The sequence below is a fragment of the Pristis pectinata genome, chromosome 27 (genome assembly GCF_009764475.1).
Source record: "Pristis pectinata isolate sPriPec2 chromosome 27, sPriPec2.1.pri, whole genome shotgun sequence".
In the NCBI taxonomy this organism is placed as follows: Eukaryota; Metazoa; Chordata; class Chondrichthyes; order Rhinopristiformes; family Pristidae; genus Pristis; species Pristis pectinata.
In genome coordinates, this window is record NC_067431.1 from 23,922,240 (window position 1) to 23,945,855 (window position 23,616).

The following is a 23,616-nucleotide window of genomic DNA, read 5'->3' on the forward strand; positions in this document are numbered from 1 at the left end:
TAAATGTGAGGTGTTGCATTTTGGTAAGACAAACCAGAGCAGGACTTACACAATAAATGGTAGGGCCCTGGAGAGTGTGTAGAATGGAGACCAAGGGGTGCAGGTACATAGTTCCTTGAAAGTAGCGACACAGGTAGACAGGGTGGTGAAGAAAGTGTTTGGCACACTTGCCTTCATCGGTCAGAATATTGAGCACAGGAATTGAGATGTCATGTTACAGCTGTACAGGACATTGGTTTGGAGTACCGTGTACAGTTCTGGTTGCCCTGCTATAAAAAGGATGTCATCAAACTGGAGAAGGTACAAAAAAAAGATTTTCTGGGACTGGAGGGTTTGGGTTATAAGGAGAGGCTGGATGGACTGAATCTTTTTTCCCTGGAGCACCTGAAGGGTGACCTTATGGAAGTTTATAAAATCTTGAGGGGCAGAGATAAGGAGAACAACCAAAGTCTTTTCTCCAGGGTAGGGGATTCCAAAACCAGAGGGCATAGGGTTAAAGTGAGAGGGGAAAGATTTAAAAGTGAGAGGGGAAAAATTTAAAAGGGACCTGATGGGCAACATTTTCCACACAGAAAGTGGTGAGTATATGGAACGAGCTGCCAGAGGAAGTGGTAGAGGTGGGTACAATTATGACATTTAAAAGGACAGTTACAGGAAGAGGGATATGGGCCAAATGGGTCTAGCTCAGTTAGGTGGCTTGGTCGGCACAGACGTGTTGGGCCGAAGGACCTGTTTCTGTGCTGTATGAGGCCATCCTTGGCTACGAACGCCTGACTTATGGACTCCCCTACATATGAATGAGCCCCATGATATTATTACATTCAAAAGTCTGCCATAAATCAGAAATAGAATCAGAATCAGGTTTATTATCACAGACATATGTCGCAAAATTTGTTGTTTTGTGGCAGCAGTACAGTGCAAAAGACATAAAATTAGAATAAGTTACAAAAGAGGAATAACAAGGTAGTGTTCATAGGTTCATGGACCGCTCAGAACAACATTCATTCCCACAAACAGCTAGTTTCCTCTCTCTCTCCACTTTTAGCAATTGTTCTTTCTTATCAATCTTATGTGCTTTTGATGCCATTCACTAGAATACTGTGGAGGTATGGTTACCATACTGAGTTTTTTTTTGTGTGTGCTTTCCGATCTATGGACATAATTGACCTATAGACATCTGTAAAAACGGGACCCATTCATTACCCATGGACAGCCTGTACTACAATTACAGAGAGCCCTGATGAGAGCACACCTGGAGTATTGTGTACATATTTAATCTCCTTATCTAAAAAAGGAAATACTTCCAAAAGAGGGAGTTCGGCAAAGTTTCACCAGACTGGTTCTTGCAATGTTGGGTTTGTCATAAGGGGAGAGAATGAGTGGGTTAGGACTCCATCCTTGAAGAATGAGAGGTGACTGCATTGTAATCTACAAAGTTCTGAGAGGACTTGATGAGGTATTTGCAAGAGCATATTTCCCCTTGATGAAAACTCTGGAACTAGGGGGCCACAGTCTCAGAATGAGGGTAAGCAATTGAGGAGTGAAATGAGGAGAGGTTTCTTCACTCGAATGGTATGAATTTTTGGAATTCTCTGCTCTGGAAGTCTGTGGAGGCTCAGTCACTGAATACAAAACAGATGAATAGATTTCTGGATATTTAAGGAACCAAGGGATATGGGGATAGGGCAGGAAAATAGTGTTTGCATAGAAGATCAAACATGATGTTGAATAATGGAACAGGCCCAGGGGAATAAGTACCTTATCCTGCTCCTTCTACTTACCTTCTTATTATCACAATACACTGATTCTTTGGATGTCAAGACACTTGGGATACTGTAAGTTAGTTTATAAAAATAAATGATTTCCATATACAACTAGGACCTTTATAATCCAACATCTACTATATCCTCTTCTGGAATTACACAGAATTTTAATTCAGTGTGAAAGGTGACTAACTGCCTTTTAAACTGAACTATGAACTGGAGCACTGGAAAATATTAAATCCCCTCAAACGTGGACAATCAAATAATAAGTCAATGTGAGCAAAGTCCCCATCGTGCTTTGGGCTTGGACTTGGGAACAGTTTACCTCACTCAATATTAGTCCAGAGATTGGTGATCATGTTGTTTCCAACAACAATTCGAGGGGACAAGCCATTTACAATAAATGGTAGGGTACAAAGGAATGCTGATGAACAGAGGGGCCTTGGGGATTAAGGAGGCTGAGAGATAACCTGACAGAGGTATATAAGATTATGACATGGATAGGTCAAAATATTTGTCTCATGGTAAGGGTATAAAAAGAGGGCATAGGTTTAAGATGAGAAGATGGAATTTTAAAGGGGATCTGAGGGGTAACTTCTTACACAGAGTGGTTGATATCTGGAACTCGCTGCCAGAGGAGATGATGGAATCAGATACAAATACTATGTGTAAGAGATATTTAGGCAGGCACTTAAATAGGCAAGGCATAGAAGAATACAGACCTAATGCGGGCACATGGGATCAATGTAGGTGGGTAAAATGGTTGGTATGGATGTGATGGGGCAAAGGGTCCATCTCTGTGCTGTTAAACTCTATGACTGTGAAGCTTTGTGTGGATCAGGTTAAAAATGAGGTGCTGTTAAACTAAATTGGAATCCAATTATTCCAACGCCATTTCTTCAAAACATCTTGTCAGTTTTTTTTATTTACCACTGGTTATTCTTATTATTATTATTTTCATGATTTGACACAACTTATCTTTGAGCTATCTTATTGAGTTTCAACCGATATGCAAACCACAATGTAAGTGGTGTCCCAAGTAATGATGACCGAATGGAAAAAAGTACATTCTCTATGGGCTATCCCCTTGAATTTACATTTAAGATTTAAACTTGTCAAAAGGAAATTGCAATAGAGAAACCATTTCTACCCTAATGTGCAATGTGGCAAATCTTGTTGAGTCAGCATATTACTGCTATGGTAGAGTTGCACAAAGGTGTGATACTTTCATTACGTTTGTACATAAAAAGCTGACTGTTTTCCAGTGCGATATCATTTCATAGATTTTAGTTTCTAAATGAAATTTATATATCTCTACCTTGTTAGGCAGACAGGTAATAGCTGTTGGCAAACTGGCAAAGGAGAATGGCGGAACAGACTCAATGAGCTAAATGGCCCAATTCTGCTCCTATATCTTATGGTCTTAAACTACTTTTCCTGAGATCAAGCATTGAAATAATTATATCATTTTATAAATGGGACTAGATAGGGGCATTGATGATAGAGCTGGAGATAGGGAGCTGGGTGCAGGGAGGGTGAATTAGGAATGGAAATGCATGGTTGGTTCTTTAGTATCAATGGAAGTAAAAGGTAATGACAAATTGATGATTTTTTTGGTATCAAATATGACACATTCATTGTTAAGCTAATTTTTTTGCGTTTTAAGGTAAATATGAGAGGAGGTTGAAGGAAACAGGTTACTTCTTCCACTAAAACAGCAGTTAGGGGAATTCACACGTGTAATATTTTTCTGCTCATATTATCAGCAATCAGTTCTAAGGCTGCTAGACCACACAGGGTGTGGCTTGCAACTCAACAGTAACTCTAGCACCACACAAACTGCAGACATTCAAGGCAACTGCTCAGCACCTCCTTCTCAAGGACGTCTGGGGATGGGCAATAAATGCTGGCCTTGTTAACAAATCCCACGTCCCAGAAACAAATGAGAGAAAAAGTAATTAAGATTGCAAGTTCAAGCTCAACTCCTGAAACTCAGGCATGAACCAAACTGACACTTCAGTGCACTGCTGAGGGAGCGTTGCATCATTAGATAGCACTGTCCTTCAGATGAAACTTGAAGCTGAGGTCCCACCTGCCCTCTCAAATGGACAGAAAAGACACTATTTTGAAGAGCAGGCTCAATGTTAATTCTGAAAAATCACAGTAAAATTGACTACAATTTTACAGCTTGTGGGAGCTTGCTGTGCTCACATTGGCTGATGCCCTTCCTGCATTACAGCACTTCCAAATACCTCATTGGCCATAAAAGTGCTCTGGGGCTTCCTGGGATTGTGAATGGTGCTTTGTAAAGGCAGGTCTTTCTTCTTTCTAGGCTTGCACAGGCATGTGAATAAATATATACACCTACACGTTAACTTTAAGCAGGAATAGCCCACTTCAGGGTTAATGGTAATATTCTACGCAATTAGAACATGGAACAGTACAGCACAGGAGCAGGCCATTCAGCCCACCATGTCTGTGCTGAACATGATGCCAAATTAAACTAATCCCTTCTGCCTGCACATGATCCATATCTTTCCATTCCCTGCATATCCATGTGCCTATTTCTCTGTAGAAAAACAAATGACCTGAGAATATATATTGATTCAACTTAATATTGATGCAACTTAAAAGTTCTTCATTAACTGTGAATTGCTTTAGGATATCCTGTACTTGTGAAAGGTGGTAAGTAAATGTTAATATGTGTTCGTTTAGTGGAAAACTTACCTCTGGAGGTGGAAACTGAGCTTAATGCCTTCTATGCCTTCCCTATCTTGAGGGACCTCATGGGAGAAATACTTGGCCTCTCCCCAAACCCCAGAAGCATGACTGTAGCAGGTGCAGAACCAGTACTGAGCAAGTTCCCATTTAAATCATTGCAAAAGGTTCTGCAAATTTTCAGGTTGCAGAGGTTTACGTTGTTGTGTCAAGGACCACATTTTATATCTTATCAGGTGTAACAAACAGTTTTAATTCAACTTACTGAAATAGTTCATGATATTAGAACCAATTATCACCGCACAAGTGAAAGAGGTCAAAAGGTAGCGAAGGAGTAGCAAGGAAGGGAGGAGGTTATCTAGTAATAAGCTTCTCCCACTCACCACCACCCACCACCCCCCACCCCCCACCCCGGCCACTGATCCCTCACCCCAACACATGTTAAAGCCCATTTTCTTGTTGTAAATTGGTACTCAAGTCTGACAGGGATCCTACCTGAGGAATCTATATTCGTAAAAGCTCGGAGTTCCTGCTGAAGAGACTAAAGTATCACTTTACACTCACAATCAATGAGAACTGACTATCGTTACTTGAATGTCACAGCTTAGCATGCTATTTTTCTTACTTTAAAAGAAATGTGTTTTTCTTCAAGCCTTTGCTGTTCTTTGAATTGTAACTGTGAACTGAGCTGAGGACTTGGCAGGGGAACTGTGTTAAAGCTAAGCCATTTAAGCAGGCTGTGATTCATCTTGTACACGTGAGTTTATAAGAAACAGACTGCAGAAAACAGCGATGTTTCAATTCACACTTCCCACAATGAGGGTCGTGAGTTCTGAGAGTATTGAATAAATGACACTCCTAAAAATGATGGCTCTCGTCATATTCTGCACCTTGTGGTTAAAAGGTGTTTGGGAACTTGCGTATGAACTAGCAGCAAAACAGCAACTTTATCTTTCCTTCAATTTTGCCTCTTCAGACTGTATGGACAGTCGTTTGCAACGACCTTCTTGAAATTAAAAACAGAACTCAGAAGAGTGTGGAGTTTTTTTTTCAAGTGGCATCACTGAAAACAGCCCAGAATTCCCATACGGCCTGAACAATGCTTGCCCCTGAATCAAAATCACTTAAACAAATTATCTGGTCAATGTCACATTGCTCTTTTTGGGATCTTTCTCTGTGCACATGGTCTCCCATGTTTCCTACATTACAACAGTGGCCAAAATGTACTTCAAAGGGCTTTGAGCAGATCTGGGGCTTCGAAAACCTCTAGAGAAATGTTTGCCTTTTTTTTAAAGTTTCTATTTAATTTTTAACCATCAAGAGAAATATATGAAATGCAACATACTTAAATCAGCTGAAGAGCTTCGGAAAGTGGAGCGGAAGGCCTGAAGGAAAATCAGTTGATGATAGCCCTGTGCCTCAACAAAGCAATACCTCCTGGTGTACATCATACTGGCAGCTGTTCTCCCTATCTGCTAGCTCTGTGGAAGAAGCATCATTAGCAGGGCTACAGCACTTTAGCAAGGTCCACCAGAGGTTCTCAATATAATGAGAGATGAACAGTAGTTGAGTTGCCCACATCCTGGAAGCTACAACATCCATGATCTGATACTTGGGAGGTAGGAGATGGTTGCTTTACTTTTGCCAAATGCCTGATCTTCACTTTTTATGCCTTCTTAAAGGCTAAGAGTTTATTATTCTCCTCCTCCTCTGCAGTATCTCTTCTTCACTGTGATCTCTTCCCCTCATGGTCTCCTCCGTCTGATCACCTCTTCTCCCTCGATCTTCTCTTCACTCCCTGAGATCTCCCTCTTCCCCCATGATCACCTCCTCCTTGTGATCTCATCCAACCGCATAATTCCCACCCCGATTGTCCCTCCTGCGATCTCCTCCTCGTCTTGTGATCTCCCCCTCATACCCCGTGTTCTCTGACACCTCATGATCTCCTTCACCCCATCCCCAATGGACTACCACCCACACTACAGTCCATATCCCACAACCTTTGATTTGCTCGACATATCTTCTTCACCTGGTTTCCCACCAACAACCAGACAGCCTGCCAATCATACTTCATAGTTTATATTTTCAAATTCTTTATGACCTAGAATGAGGCCATCCAACCCAATGACTCTCAGATCATTTCCATTAACCTCCTTCACCCACTCATTTCCCCGTAACCTATTGTCTTGCAGAACCCATCAACTCCCCTTGATCCTCCTGTCACTAACCAACACCAACGATAATTTATATTAACCAATTATCCTACCAACTAGCATGACTCATGGGAAGAAACTAGAGCACTCAAGGTAAACCCACATGGTCACAAGGGGAAGGTGCAAACTCCATACAGACAGTGCCGGAGGTCAGGATCGAACCTGGGTCATTGAAGTTGTGCAACAGCACCACTAACGGCTGCACAACTGTGCCACTCTAAATGATGGCTAGATGAAATGGGAAACCTGAATCAATTATTAATTCCATGGGAAGTAATCTTCCTGCGCTCTCCATTGGCATGAGTAAATGTCAGGGCCAACATTTCAGGTCAGTGACATTTTATCAGAGCCATATAACTATAAATGACCTTTCAGCAATGATCTTTGAGGTTAGGTAGGATGACACACTGACTCTGTGTGTGTTGAGCAAGTGTTCACAGGTTTTCTCTGTTATGTACAACTGTGAAGCTTCAGCTGATCATTTCCATAGTGTGGGAAGAGGTGAAGGTAATCATGCTGTAAAACAGGGGAGGGTCAATGGGTTATGGGACATCACAAAGGTTCAACAAACCACAATAGAAGCAGTCATCAGCTTCTTTAAAGGAAGTTATATGCGATTTCTAACCACCCTGCTGCTTCTGAAAGCATTCACTCCCACACTGACCTTGCCATCGTACCGACAGTTGTAAGGAAGGTATGCAATATTTTAGAAGGTCTGTCTACCTGAAGTCATCGATGATTTAGAGGCACAAAAGGCTGCAGATGCTGGAATCTGGAGCAACAAGCAATCTGCTGGAGGAACTCGGCGGGTCGAGCAGCATCTATAGGGGGATAGGAATTGTGAACATTTTGGAACACCCTGATATCGGGTTCCGACCCGAAACATCGACAGTTCCTTTCCTCCCACAGATGCTGCTCGACCCGCTGAGTTCCTCCAGCAGATTGTTCATCAATGATTAAATCATTTCTGCTTAATCTATAAATAATAGTCTAAAATACAGCCATATAAATGAAAATCATCTTCACAGAAATGGTTGCCTTAAGTGATCAAGGTTTAAGACCTTCCAAAGATCGTAATAAAGATCAGCCTACAGCTGGGGGTTGTGTTAGGACAGTAAACAACAGCAGTGAATCATTTGAAGCATGCATGTGTTTGGTGGTTTCTCACTTAGTCAGGTGCACATGTTGTGGGGCGATTCTACATTGCACAACCAGACAAGGCTAAGAGAGGTTGAGGTAAATGTGACTCACACGAAAAGAGAAAAAGTTGGAAATATTCAAGCAGCATGTGTGGACAAAGAGATGAAGTTTCAGGTCAACGACTTTTCATCAGAAGTTGGGAAAATTAGAAATGAAACTGCTTCAGAGCAGCAGAGAAAGTAAGGAAAGGCAGTGGCAACAAAATGGGCTATTATGTGGTAAGGAGGAGAGAATGAGTGACACAAGTCTTGAGCAACTGCTGTATTTTGCTTTTGGATTAAGTACGATTCATTCATTATAATAAATGAATAAGCCAATGCACTTTAAATCATGTAGGAGGGTATTGGTATTGGTTTATTATTGTCACTTGTACCGAGGTACAGTGAAAAACCTGTCTTGCATACCAATTGTACAGATCAATTCATTACACAGTGCTGTTACATTGAGTTAGTACAGAGTGCATGGAGGAGGTACAGGTAAAAACAATAACAGTACAAAATAAAGTGTCACAGCTACAGAGAAAGTGCAGTGCAATAAGGTACAAGGTCACAACAAGGTAGATCGTGAGGTCAGAGTCCATATTAAGGGTGTAAGAGCAGCATTAATGGATAAATATCATGTTTTAGCTTTGACTGTTAGATTCCACTTCTTGCTCTGGAAGTACTGCTACAATGTTAGAAATTTGGAGCTATCACCAGCTAGCTCTTTCAGAATGCAGTGACTCCTACAGTGAGAAAGTTGTTCCCAACTCTTGACATGTGGTATAAAAGATTATAAGCACAGTGGGAAGATAGGAACAGGTAGAATGGGGCAGTGAAGAAGGTGAAAGCACTAGTTTTTATTTGGCTTTTCAAAACAGGGAAGGAAGAGCAAAGGAACTCCCAGAAGATTAGGTTAACATAGGAGACACTGGAAATAAGGCAACACAGATGGGAACGTCAGTGTCACAGAAGGAAAAACTACATTCAACAATATCAGATTTAACCAGCTTGCAGAGATAAGTTGGCCCAAGACAATGGAAGCATTTTCTGGAGCACAAAGTCATTGATATTGACTGAGGAGATGGACAGGGAACTAATGGAACCTAGTAAGAAACAGGACAGTTGAAGGGAAGAGCCTTCAGCAGCTTGGGACATGATCTGCTCTAAAATGGGTTAATTGTACCCTGTGGAGGGTGGAACCTGACAGGCTGGCCAAGAAAATATTTGAAAGTAAGAACCTTGAGAAGGACAAGTACAAACATGTCTTCAATCACACCTGTGCAAGTGAGAGTTTAAGTGTTTTAAAAATTGACCTCTGGCAGCTTTGAAAATACAACTCTAAGAGGATGCTTTGTTATTTTTAGCCCTTCTGTGGGGGGAAGTATAGATACATGTAATGCAGAGGAGAGCAATCTGTCCCTGTGCTAGGTGTCTGAACCCTCCAATTAATCCCACTTATACAAACAGGTAAACACGTCTGCTCTTTCTCCATAGCCCAACAAATGCTGGCCTTTTGATTAGATACTCAATTGCTCTTGTTAAATCTGCTTCCACCTTCCTTCAGGCGAAGATCATTACAACTGTCTGATTAATGGAATTTCTCCCTTATCTCTAGCTACTTGCAAATGATCTTTGGAGCTGTCTTAACTGCCATTAGAAATAGTTTCTCCCTGTCAGGCCATCATAATTTTAGTCACCTTTGACAAACCAAAGATAAATGTGGAGGATGGTGAAGAAAAGCTTTTTTTTTGCACAAGTGTGATAAGGATATGAAGGCGTGAAAGGTAAAGAGTCAATTAGAATGTTCAGGGTGGAATGAATTATGAACTACAGGGAAAATAATTCGGAGGGAAAGAGAGACAAAGTTGAACTGACAGGACTGCTGCACAAGGAGCTGGCAGATGGGCCAAGGTCTCATTCCATGTCAAAACAATTCTATGATTACACGATTAAACCTCCACTTGACTTTCTTTGAGCAACAAATAATTCCAGCACCTGAAGTCTTCTCTCTCTCCACTTGACTTTCTTTGTTCCAAGGAGTAAAATCCCAGTTTTTCTAATGAGGTTGAGGTAGTGGAGGCCAGGGAATGATGAGGCTTCCTGCAGCAATCAGCTTCTACTCATGATCAGAGGGCAGGGTCACCTCACACTGGTGTTTCCATTCTGCTACAAATCTGAAAACTACTTTCATTTGGAGATTTGCCCATTCAAGTCTGTGCAACCAAGTTTTGTGAGCAGAATGCACTAATTCTGACCAAGAAGAACATTTCTAATCTTTTGGAGGTCAAGTGTAAAGAGAATTTTTACAGTTAATGGCAGAACCCTTAACAGCATTGATGTACAGAGGGATCTTGCAGTCCAAGTCCATAGCTCCCCGAAAATGGCTATGCAGGTAGATAGAGTGGTTGAGGAATTGAGTATAAGAGTCAGGGAGTCACGTTGCAGCTATAAAAATCTTTGTTTAGGCCACACTTGGAGTATCGTGTGCAATTCTGGTTGCCCATAACAGGAAGGATGTGAAGGCTTTGGAAAGGGTGCAGAAGAGGTTTACCAGGATGCTGCCTGGACTTGTATGAGCTATAAGAGAGGTTGGACAAACTTGGGTTGTTTTCTCTGGAGCGTCAGAGGCTGAGGGGAGATCTGATAGAAGTTTATAAAAATATGAGAGGCATAGATAGGGTAGACAGTCAGAATATTTTTCCAGGGTAGAAATGTCAAGTACCAGAGGGTATGCATTTAAAATGAGAGGGAGAATGTTTAAAGGGGACGTGTGGGGCAAGTTTTTTTACACAGAAAGTGGTGGGTACCTGGAATGGGCTGCCAGGCCTGGTGGTGGAAGCAAATACGATAGTGGTGTTTAAGAGGCTACCAGACAGACACACAAATATGCAGGAAATGGAGGGATGTTGATCATGTGCAGGCAGAAGAAATTTAGTTTAATTCAGCATCATGTTCAGCACAGATATCATGGGCCGAAGGGCCCGTTCCTGTGCTGTACTGTGCTCTACATTCTATGTTCTTTTGTATCTTGATGGTGCTTACGTTCTGGAAAATGTTAAAATCAGTCATAAAGCTGACCGATGATTGTACAGCCACCCTGTGGTTATACTGCGCAAAGAGGATGGAAGTAAAGGACCATGGACTTATTTATGAGCAATTTCCGGATACACATAAAAAAGGAGCTAATGAATGCTATTGAGATAAAGGCCTCTGCAGTTGTTACATAAAGAGCCCATTGAGACAATATTGACATCTGATAAAATAAAGTAGGGATAATAAAAATTAAGTTCATATCAAACTCGCCCTGTATCAATTAACACATCAAAGTACAAACGTACAAAGGGACTTGGGAGTACTTGTGCAGGATACCCTAAAGGTTAACCACTAGGTCGGATCGGCGGTAAGGAAAGCGAATGCTATGTTGGCATTCATTTCGAGAGGTATAGTGTATAAAAGTAGGGAAGTGTTGATGAGGCTCTACAGGGCACTGGTGAGGCCTCATTTGGAATACTGTGCGCAGTTTTGGACCCCATATCTTAGGAAGGATGTGCTGATGTTGGAGAGGGTTCAGAGGAGATTGACGAGGATGATTCCCAGAATGAAAGGGCTTACGTATGATGAGCGTTTGTCGGCTCTTGGACTGTACTCACTGGAGTACAGAAGAATGAGAGGGGACCTCATAGAAACATTTAGAATGTTGAAAGGACTGGACAGAGTAGATGTGGCCAAGCTGTTTCCCTTGGTGGGTGAGTCTAGGACCAGAGGGCCCAATCTTAGAATTAGAGGGTACAGGTTTAAAACAGAGATGAGGAAAAATTTCTTTAGCCAGAGGGTAGTGAATTTATGGAATTCCTTGCCATGTACAGCAGTGGAGGCCAGATCATTGGAGGCGTTTAAGGAGGAGATAGATAGATATCTAATTAGTCAAGGTATCAAGGGATATGGGGATAAGGCTGGAAATTGGGTTAGAACAGTTGTTTTTTTTTTCTTTTTTTTGCGCTCATGGAGCAGACTCCCCCCCCCCCCCCCCGCCCCCCATTTCTCATTTCTTTTTTCTTTTTCTTTTTTCCCCTTCTCTTTGGAGCAGACTCGATGGGCCGAATGGCCTACTTCTGCTCCCTTGTCTTGTGATCTCGTGATCTTGTGAGTTGATAGAGTCATAAAAGGTGCAAAAACTTTCTGAGGTTCCTATCAGGAAGAATACAATGGAAAATGTTAAACATAAGTAGATGAATGTTAAATATATGTAGAACCTTTGTGGGACCACACAAGGAGTTTATCCAATGTTCTGGTTTCTTTTCTGCAAACAAAGAGAATCAAAGCACAGGAGAAAGTGCAGGACAGATGTAAAAGGATGCTACCAACGTTTGGTTAATATTAAATATTTAAGTGTAAATCTGGGGAAGCTGGTTCCAATTGTACTTTAATCCACTACAACTGTCACAAAAGAAGCTGGAAGTTCCACTCAGAACTGCAGGTATTTACTTCCGTAATTGTGGGAAAATTCAGAATTTCCATGTATTTGTCCAAACTAGGGTGTCCCAAGCTTCACGCTGATAGTTCCCTGACACTGGACTACCCATGGAAGGCTGGCATTTTCGGTGCAGCACTATGGAGATACCTTTTAGATGGCACATTAAATTGAGACCACACCTGCCCTTGGAGGTGGGAGTAAAAGGCACAGTTTAAAGAACAGCAGCAGGGTTGTTGTTGCCACCGTCCTGGCCAATAATTACACCTCAACAAACATTAGTCACTACCTCATTTTTGTTTGTGGAAGGCATGCTGTGCATTTATTGGCTGCCCTGTTTCCTACAGTACGACAATGGGTACATTGCATTGATTATAAAATGCTTTGCAATATCTTGAAATTGTTAAGGGCTCTTAGAAGTACATTTCTTTTCACAGTTACAGGTGCATGGATGGGAATCCAAACCTTAACTCTAAGCAGGAATGCATTCATAGCACTGTTAATATCCTCTACCTCATTAAAGAAAGCAAGGATGTGATTATATTTTGTGATTACTTGACATGAATCACTGATCCTCAGGACAGACAGAAATGCAGATCTCCCCCCTTTTAAGCAAATGACATATTCCAGTTACAGGGAGCTAAAGGACGGACCTGCTGGCTCCCTGTTTTTTATAAGCTTCAACAGTGAAGTAAATTATTGCAAGAATTTCATAACTGCCAATAAAATTCATGGTATCAGTTACAATCAATATTTGTACATTTGTAGAAATGATCTAATAATTCCTTGGAATAGTTTGAATTTGTGCCAATTTATTCAATCCATTTATTCAGTACCAGGAAATCAGAATCCTTTATTGAAAAGCAAAAACTGACAGCAGCTAGAAATCTGAAATAAAATACTTCAAGTCAATACTTCTGTTAACTCTGTTTCTTTTTCTACATATGCTGCTTGGCCTGCTGAATATATCCAGCATTTTTTCCTTTTAGTTCACCCTCAATCCTTTGGATTGATCTCACTCTGGCACCCACAAAACATTCAATAACAGTGGGAACTTGATAATAACAACATGAAGATCCGTGGTCTTCAAATTTGAAGACATCAAGTTGGATCTCAGTTGTCTTGATACTTGCCTCAGATAATAGCCAAGTACTTGTAAGGAAAGAATATCTAACTGCTTATCCCATTGGTTGGACCTTTTGCCCAGCCATCAGCTAAAACAGGTTTTGTCCCACAAATTAGCACATGTATGAACACATAGATATGAACCAATTAGGAGCAGGAGATAATTGCACCTTCAGAGATAATTACATCTCAACAAACATTGCTGATTATTTAGTCACTACCTCATTTTTGTTTGTAGAAGCGACTGTTTCCTACAGTACAACAACGGGTGCTACAATGGTTACATTACATTGCATTCAGCTTCTCAAGCCTCCTCCGGCATTCAGTGAGATCATGCTTGGTTTGATTGTAAACTCTGCTCAACATTCCCACTAACTTTTCATCTCCTTGTTTATCAAGAATGTATCTACTTCCACCTTAAAAAAAATTCAAAGACTCTACTTCCACTGCACAGTAGTGTAGCGGTTAGCATAACACTATTACAGCGCCAGCGACCCGGATTCAATTCCCGCTGCTGTCTGTAAGGAGTTTGTATGTTCTCCCCATGCGTCTGTGTGGGTTTCCTCTGGGTGCTCCAGTTTCCTCCCACATTCCAAAGACGTACAGGTTAGGAGCTGTGGGCATGCTATGTCGACGCCGGAGGAGTGGCAACACTTGCGGGCTGCCCCCAGCACATTCTCAGTAACGCAAAAAGAGCATTTCACTGTGTGTTTCAATGTACGTGTGACTAATAAATAACTATCTTATCTTATCTTATATCTTATATTATCTTATCTTTGAGGAAGAGTCTCACCCCTCTGAGTGAAAAAAACTTCACTTCTTCCCTGTCTTTCTTAAATGGGTGACCATTTATTCTAACTAGTGATCCCTAATTCCTCCACAAGAGAGAAGACCCTCTCCACATTCACTCTGTCAAGACCCCTCAGTATCAGTTAACTGTACTCTGTTAACTCAATCACAATTATGCATTTAGGCCTTGATGACTGACAGAACCAACAGTGTGTCTCCCTGTGTCCTTAACTATATGAGAATTGAAAAGGAGTTAAAGTGAATTTTAACAATACCTAGTCTAACAAAGTGCAGAATTGGGAGGAAAACGTGATTTGTTTCAAAGAAGTAAATAAAGAGACAGAAACAATATTAGAAAGAAATTTAATCATTTAAATTTTCATGCATCTTTATGTAAGTATGAAAGAATCTTTATGTAAGTATGAGACCTGACCTTTCTGAATCCCTACCTTTCTAAGTAGGAGAAGAAGAAGCAGCACATAGCAGTTAGCATATTGGGGTTCAATTCCCACTGCTGTCTGTAAGGAGTTTGTACGTTCTCCTTGTGACTCCATGGGTTTCCTCTGGGTGCTCCAGTTTCCTCCCACATTCCAAAGACATATGGGTTAGTGGACAACATGGGTGTAATTGGGCCAGAAGGACCTGTTACTGTGCTGTATAAATAGTGATATTACCAGAATAATCGGGTACTTCCACATTGAACATCCCAATGTTAACTTCTTGCAACAAACTTAATTGGTAATTAATGCACTGATTTCTTGAAACTGATGGGAAGGATGTGGAAGGCCCATGACATTTATCAAAAGGTAGAAGGTTCAATGCTGTATTGAGGTCCAAAAGTCAAGGATATGTTGCAAGGCAAAAGATATAGTAAAATCCTGCATGCACAGTTCAGGCATATTGAGTGATAACACACATGAATTAACCATGTGTCCCACACCTTCACTCTGTTTATCTTGTCCCAAATTTATTATAACTGTTACTCTTTCAGTGCTTGCTGCACATCTGCTAAAGGTTGCTGAATGCATTAGATATCATGGGATTATGAGGGATATGATATTTAAAATCATTCACTCAAGATTTATTTCTTCTGTTTTTCCAGCTTCTTCTGACCAGTCACAGCAGCGACCTTATTTAGGTGTTCGTGTGAAAGATCCTGTAAAGGAACTGCTTAAAAGAAAGAGAAAGAATGTTGAGAACACTAATACGACTTCAAGCAGCTCAGTAAGCACCTGCAGTAGTTATTGCATTGATTTGTTAGTATGTGCTGTAAGCTTGTTTTAAGCATTTAATCAGGCATATTGAGTGCTAACACGGGTGAATTAACCATGTGTTCCACATCTTTAATCTGTTTATTTTATCTCAAATTTATAATAAGTTACTCTGTCAGTATTCATTGGCTATTCACTAAACATTCGATATCATGTGTGAGATTATCAGGCGTATGATCTGCAGAAGTGATGATCAGTTGATGCTCTCATTAATGATATCTCCTTTACAATACCCCAACGCACCTTGCAAACCAGGAAGTACTTCTGAAGATTAGTCACTGCTTTAATGCAATTTGTACACCACAAGAGCCCAGACATTGTAATGTGTTAGTCACCAGATAATCGGTTCAGCTGCTGTTGTTTGTAGGCTAAATATTAGGGAGGATTTTCCTCAAGATAGTGCCAAGGAGCCTTCACACCTACTTGACAGGTCCTCGGTTGTTGTCTAAACTGGGCACCTGCAACAGTGCAGCACTCTCTCAGTGGCTCAGATCCTCGGATTGGGGAAGAAATGCTCAAGCACAGAATAGTGTCGCAGGGAAGGAAACTATTTGGCCCATCGAGTCTATGCTAGATCTCAGAACAACCACCTCATCTCCCACTCCTCCCTGCAACTTAGTCCTCTGTCCAATACCTCTTCAACTGCCTACTAAAGGCATTGATTGATTCTGTTTCTGTCACCTTACGTGCAGTGAGTTCTAGATCAGAACTATTATCTGAGTGAAAACCTTTCCTCACATCCCTCTTGCCTCAAATTTTACTTCTGTGCTCCTTGACCTTGCAGCATCTGCTCATTGGAACAGCTTCTTTCCACGCACCTTGTCAAGACCCGGTCACAATCTCAAACACCGCTGTCAATTCCCTTCTCAACCTTCTATGACCTAAAGAGAACAACCCTACCTTCTCCAATCCAACCTTCCAGCTGAAATCCCTGTCCCTAAAACTATTCTGGTAAAACCATAACATCATAAGATATAGGAGCAGAATTAGGCCATTTGGCCCATCGAGTCTGCTCCATTGTTCAATTCTGGTTGATTTTTTTTCAACCCCATTCTCCCGCCCTTCTGCCCGTATCCCTACGAACCTATCAATCTCTGCCTTAAATACACCCAATGACTTGGCCTCCACAGCCGTCTGTGACAACAAATTCGACAGATTTACCACCCTCTGGCTGAAGAAATTCCTCCTCATCTCAGTTTTACAGGGATATTCCTTTATTCTGAGGCTGTGCCCTCAGATCCCAGGCTCTCCTACTAATGGAAGCGTCCTTTCCACGCTCACTCTATCCAGGCCTTTCAGTATCCAGTAGGTTTGAATGAGATCCCCCCTCATCCTTCTGAACTCCATCGAGTATAGGGCCAGAGACATCAAATGCTCCTCATATGTCAAGCCTTTTATTCCTGGGATCACTCTTGTGAACCTTTGACACCCTCTCCAGAACTTCACATCCTTCCTAAAGTGTGGTGACCAGAATTAGATGCAACAACCTTCGACATTGCAGGTTACGGAACATGGCAAATATAGCAGATGGTTACAGTTTAAGTGGTGTTTTATTTACCAAGTAGCTTCATATTGGTACAAGTTTCAGCATCATCTGTCTTTCAGTCTCTGCAGTCTTGCTGCTGAATTTGACCAGTTCTTAGTAAGGCCACTAGATGGAGTGTCTCACTCTCCTGAAATGGCTCCTGTTGAGGAAGGGAATGGGTTCCATAGGCAAGCTCTGAACCTGGGGCAGGGTTACTCACGAGGACTGTAACGTACTGTAGTTGCTGGCCAGTTTTTATAGCACTTAGTAGCCAGCTGTCGTAGAATCAAAGAACCCTACACTGGTGGCACAAAAGATTGCAGATGCTGGAATGTGGAGCAATAAACAAACTGCTGGAGGAACTCAGCAGCTCAGGCAGCACCTGTGGAGGCAAAGGGATGGTTGACGTTTCAGGTTGAGACCCTGCATCAGGACTGAATGTGTAAAGGGGAGATGGCCAATATAAAGAGGTTGGTGGGGGTGAGGGGTAATGCAGGAGCTGGCAGGCGATAGGTGGATCCAGATGAGGAGGGGCTGATGGACAGATGGAGTCAGGTGGGCGAGGGAAGGGTGGAGGTAGCGACAGAGGCCAGGAGGTGATTGGTGAAGATGGGAAAAGGCTGCAGATTGTGGAATCTGATACAGAAAGGATGGTAATGAGTGGAACCAGATAAGGGAGGGATGGTGGGCAGATGGGATCAGTAGGGGAAGGGGAGAGGATAGAGCACCCACTAGGTTGAGGGTGTGGGTGATACCAGGTGGGCGAGGGGAAAGAAATTGGGTAACAGGGGGCTGGGTGGGAGGGAGGGGCGATGTTTGGAGAGAAAGTGTGTGTGAGAGAACCTGAATGGATCAGAAGGATAGAGAAAGGGGCAGAGGGAGAATAGGTGAGTGGGAATTGGAGAATTCAATGTCTATGCCATTGGATTGTAGACTGCTCAGGTGGAAAATGAGGTGCTGTTCTGCTAGTTACAAACACTGGGATCTCACTTAACACTCGGGATGTGTTCCTGGGAACAAGAGTGCTGCTGGAATCAGTGCTAAGAGGAGTCATTATAGTATTGTCGTATCCGGTTACTTTCAAATCCGCAGGTTCTTTCAGGAGTCCAAGAATGAGTTTAAAACAGCTTGGTGCTTCGCAAAGTTTTATTGGAAAAGTTTAAACAAAGAAACAGTCACAGAGCACATGGCACTAGCTTTACTACTGGGAGATGAGTTGTGACAAAAGGAACTAAAGATGAGCTAGGGCCGAGGGTGGGGAAGAGAGTAAGAGAGAGATAGAGGCAAGATTAGCGAGAGAGATAGAGGCAAGAGAGAGAAATAAACAAGAGAGTAACTAACAATTTATACCTGAGATAAGAGGTACTCTTATACCTAACAATAGTCCAGTCAGGAAGCCTGTTAGATGCCTGTAGCAAAACCAACCAATGAAAAAGTATGATAGGCAAACCAATAAGCTAGGAAGCCGCCATTCCTTGTACAGCCACTTGAGGTGTATTAAACACTATACGTTAAAAAAAAACTACTTAAAACAGTTGAATTCAACAGCATTAGATATAGAGAGCTGAGTTACTAACAATGTTGCTGTGCTGGGTACCTGATACAGACCCCCATCAACCTCTCTAAACAGTAATCCCCTCCAAATCAGGAGAAGTGGCTGCAGTGTGTACCATCTACAAAATGCACTGCATTTACTCACCTAGACTACTCCAACAGCATCTCCCCAAACCACAACTTCTACTGGCAAGAAGGACAAGGGCATCAGGCCAACTGGAACATGACCACCTGCAGCTTCCCCGCAACACCCCCCCCCAATCCCCCCCACCCCCCCCCCCCCCCCCGAACTTGGAAATATATCACTCTTCCTTCATGCTCACTAAATCCTGGAGTTCCCTACCTGACAATAATGTGGGAATACTCTCACCAGTAGGACTGCTGCCATTCAAAAAGGCAGTTCATCACCACCATCTCCATCACAATTAGGAAGAAACAATAAATACTGACAATGCCCAGATCCCCAACACACTAGTTTTATATTGCAGTGTTCCATTGCTCAGAATTTTTTTATATAGTCAATGACCAGAGAGACAAGGAAAGGAAGGAAATTCGAAAGTTAGCAGCAAGGTAGAGCACCTAATTAGAAAGGCCGCTGAAATGTTGGCATTCATTGCAAAGGGAAGAAGCTTTTAAGTGGGAGATCTTGCACAACTGCTGAGACCGCACATGAGTCGTGCTGTTTAAGGAAGGATGTACTGGCAAAGGAAGCCGTTCAGAGGAGGTTCATTGGGCTAGAGGGTCATTCAGCTAATCTGTGGAAGGAAGAGCATGTCTTATAAGGAAAGGTCAGGAATCTTGAGTTCATACTCATTGGTATAGAAGAATGAGAGGTGATATTATTAAAACAAGTAAGACTCTGAAGTGGCCTAACAGGGTGAAGAGATGTTTACGGTCATGCAGGAGTCTGGATCAGGGAGCATAATTTCACAATAAGATGTTGCCCATTTAAAGCAGAGAGGAAGAGGAATTTCTTCTTTCAGATAGCTGTGAGTCTTTGGCATTCTTGACCCCAGAAGCATTGTAAATTGAGTCACAAAATGTATTCAATGGCAAGCTATTGAAGTCGAGCAGGGCCAAGGGTAATGGGTAACAGGCAAGAAAGTAGAACAAAGGCCAAGTAAAGAGCAGCCATATCCTCTTTGAATGACAGAGGAGTCACAAAGGTCCAAATGGTCAGCTCCTGCTATTTCTTATGTTCTTGTGTTCTGATAGATAGATTTAATGGCTCCAAGTGCTGAAGTCAATAGTTCAATGCAGGACATTGACCTGTAGAACAAGGAAGGGAAACTCCAGTTCAACAGATGTGCCCTGCTCAATAACCATGGGCATGAGATTGCAATTCAGTGAACAGTGCACTGGCCCACCACACAGCAGTCCATACCTGAATCACATTCAGCATGGAACAATAAAGACCAAAGCTTAATTTCCTCTTCTTCAGATGTCAAAATGTCTCAAATAAAGTGGGCTATTGTTGAATGAGTTTTTGGAATTTATAAAATTTCATGCAGCAGAACTTTTCACCAAACACATGGTGAGGTATCTTGAGTATTGCTAAATGAATCTGCAGGGTGTTTATATAGTTCCAGTTACAGAACCACAAGGAGTGCCCACTGGAATGCAAATTAAAAATCTTTCATTCCTGTCTCTACCTGGCTATGGAATGCTTAAGGTTAACTAGTTCTATTTGGTTCTCTCTCACTATCATGGACTGCATTAATGCAGACCAGATAAATATTTCACAAGTACTTCCCTGACCCTGTTTCTGCATATTTTGTAGAGTTGTCTATCTTATCCCAACCACAAGTAATTTGGAGTAATTTATCATTGGCCAAATGCCCCCCTGAATTTGTTTACCAAGATGGGAACAAAAGTTAGGTTCACCTTAAGACTTCAGAGCAGAGATGGATGAGTTCCAGAGAGTGGATGACGGCTGGATTATGGAAAGAACGCAGGAGTCAATGCTTTTAGTTGTGTCAATTACTTAAATCACCTGGAGTTTGTTTAAGTGTATTTTATGGAATTTCCCAGGAAAATCTCCCTAAAGCTATCAAGAAAACTCCAAAAGAATAAAGTTACTGAGTTTTTCTTTCTATGCAAGGCTTTGCCTCTTTTCTTTAATTGACCTTCCTCAAGTGACAATGTGGTTGGAGAGAATGATGGTGGGTTGACGATGCATGACGGCTGAATTGTATCTGGGCAGCGAGACTCCTGACTTTGGTTTTGGGACATTTGTATAACTGTCAGAGCTTGCAATGGTATCGCACTTTCAACATGGGAAGACATGCCAAGATATGTTGCTGGAGTGTAATGTTACCTAGCTAAAGTGGCAGATATTAGGGAAGGTGACTAAATAAGGTCAGCTTTGAAGTGATTTAAGGAAATGTTCCAATAGCTCAGATGACTGAAGCATGAAAAAAAGGAAAGAAGCATGCACAAGAGGTGAAGGAATGGAGAATGATTATTGGTATTGGTATTGGTTTATTATTGTCACTTATACCGAGGTACAGTGAAAAACTTATCTTGCAAACCGTTCGTACGGATCAATTCATTACACAGTGCAGATACATTGAGTTAGTACAGAGTGTATTGAGGTAGTGCAGGTAAAAACAATAACAGAGTACAGAGTAAAGTGTCACAGCTACAAGGAAGTGCATTGCAGGATTAAAGGGTGTTAGGGCTGGAAAAGTATGCAAAAAGATTGTGCCACAGAGGATTTTGATAACATGGATAAGAATTATCAATTGTAAAATTACTGCAACAGCTAAACAGCTATCAAGGAACACAAAGTGATATGCAGCCAAAACATGTGCAGGTTAGAATCTAGACAGCAGAGTATTGGACAAACTCAGACTTATGAAGAATGGAATACATCAGACCGGTCAGGGTAACACTGGGGGAGTTTAGCCTGGGTGCAGCAAAAGCACGAATGATTGTAAGCTAAGGAAGGGAGAGAGACAAGTTAAGTTAGAGAGATAGACATATGAGGTCTTTGCAATAGAAAGCATACAGGGTTGGAAGGTGAGATAGAACTCTGACATTACAAACAGTCATTCTAAGCCAGTAACTAGGGAGTGGGATGGAGTCAGTGTTAATAGAATGAGGTTTGTAGTAGGATCAAGGTGAATGGTTTCTGTTCAGCTCGAGGAAATTGTAGCACATGCAGGACTGAAGTCTAGCAACACAGAGTGGAGGGAAATGATGGTGAGACAGAACTGGGGGTTGCCACTGTAGACCTGGAGCCCACATAATTGATCTCATTGCCCCTTACTCCAGGTTTACATTGCAAAATTTCGTCCTGGTACATACCAACAGGACAACTATAGTGCAAGTGCATTTACAGTCAATAGAGAATATTTGTTCAGAGTAGATCAACTTATGACTCAAAGGCCACAATTTTATTTTTTCTAGAAAAACAACAAATACAATGATCATGTCATGACTCCCATTCACCTTAGTGAATATCTTCTCCTTGAATCTCCTTCACTGTTCTTCACAAGTTCAAGTGCTTGAGTTAGTATCCAAGGAATATGGGAGTGATTTGAGATGGAATGCAGTCACAATTTTTATGTATGAAACCCAATGAGGATCACTCTGCTCTGATATTATTCTTACCAGCCCATTAATTTGAATTCATTGCAGATGAGAAAAGATACTAATCGCACTTCTTAGAGCAAAAAATCTTGTATTTACAGCAACAATATTTGCTATAATTTTTCTAATTGTGTATATTTTTATGTCAAGCAGATGGTTTTGCCACATCTCTCAATGACATGCTATTCACAAATAGGTAAGATCTAAGGTACATATTTATTGCATAAACAGTGTAATCTTGACATTTAAAATTGGCACAACTTTTATCGCCAAAGATATCTCGTTGAGCTAGCGTTATTTTAGTTCTATTGTGTTTATGTCATGCATGCCAAGTATTTTGACACAAAACGGTAACTAATATTCATTATATCATTTGCTTTCCTATGAGGACAGTCAGTAAACAGAATACTTTTCAACTCATTTTTATCACCAGACACCAGAGTAACAACATTTAAAAGGTACTTGAAAATGTACATGGATAGGAAAGGTTAAGAGGGATATGGGTCAAACGTAGGTAAATGGAACTATCTTAGATGGGAATCTTGGTCGGCATGGACCAGTTGGGCTGAAGGGCCTGTTTCCATGCTGTATGACTCTATGACACTGTGTTAAATAGAATCACTCCTAATGATGTCTCCATGTGCTGTTGATTGGGACTGAGACATGATTACTATACTGAGGAATGGACACTTTTATGGGAAGGAAGTACATCTAGATACTGCCCATTGTCTTAACCAAGCTCTTCTTGAGCTCTTGCAGCCAACAAAGTGAGGAATCTTTCAGGCACAGACTTGCATTAGCTTAAAATGGAGAATGAGGGTTTCTTTGTTCCTCTGTCTCTAAGCCAGCAATGGGGAATACTGCAGTAGGAAACTAATCTTAGACTAATGTCCCTCTCAGCACTGAAATCAGACACGCAGATGACACAGCATGGAGGTGTCACAGGAGACTCAAGGGAGAAATAATAAGATTCTAACTTCATAAGAAGCTCTTTTTTTAATAAGAGCGACTTTTACAATAGGAAAGCATTATTGGTGTCAGGGTGGTCCCCTGGGCTAGTTTTAATAATCTGGGGGGGGGGGGGGCGCGGGGGGGAGGAGCTAGAGAAGAATTCCATGGAATTTTAACCCCAAAATTAGCTTGTTTCCTTATTTCACTTCTCTGGTGTGATCAGGTGGCTTCAGGTCAGGTAGAATATATAATATGGCATGTGAGGTATCAGCAGTTATCAGTTCATATGCTGCCACGTTGCTCTGTATTTAAAGCTGGATACCAACACTTGAACTGTATTGTTACTAAAACTAATGAGGAAAATAGATTCCACTTCAAAACTAGAGACTGAGCCGTCATCAGGCTCGTCGATGCTTTTTACATGCTTAAGCTTTCATTAAATGTAATAAAAATATCTTAAT

The 23,616-nt window shown here is 41.5% G+C and overlaps 1 protein-coding gene across 1 annotated transcript in view; it reads left to right on the top strand.

Moving 5' to 3' along the window:
- LOC127583600 (NF-kappa-B inhibitor delta-like) overlaps nucleotides 1–23,616 on the top strand; it is a 93,606-nt gene that overhangs the window by 29,198 nt on the left and 40,792 nt on the right. Inside the window, exons 2-3 of the mRNA XM_052039722.1 lie at nucleotides 15,363–15,484; nucleotides 22,358–22,400. Of these exons, the coding sequence (XP_051895682.1) occupies nucleotides 15,363–15,484; nucleotides 22,358–22,400 (165 nt within the window). The remainder of the gene's footprint in view (nucleotides 1–15,362; nucleotides 15,485–22,357; nucleotides 22,401–23,616) is intronic.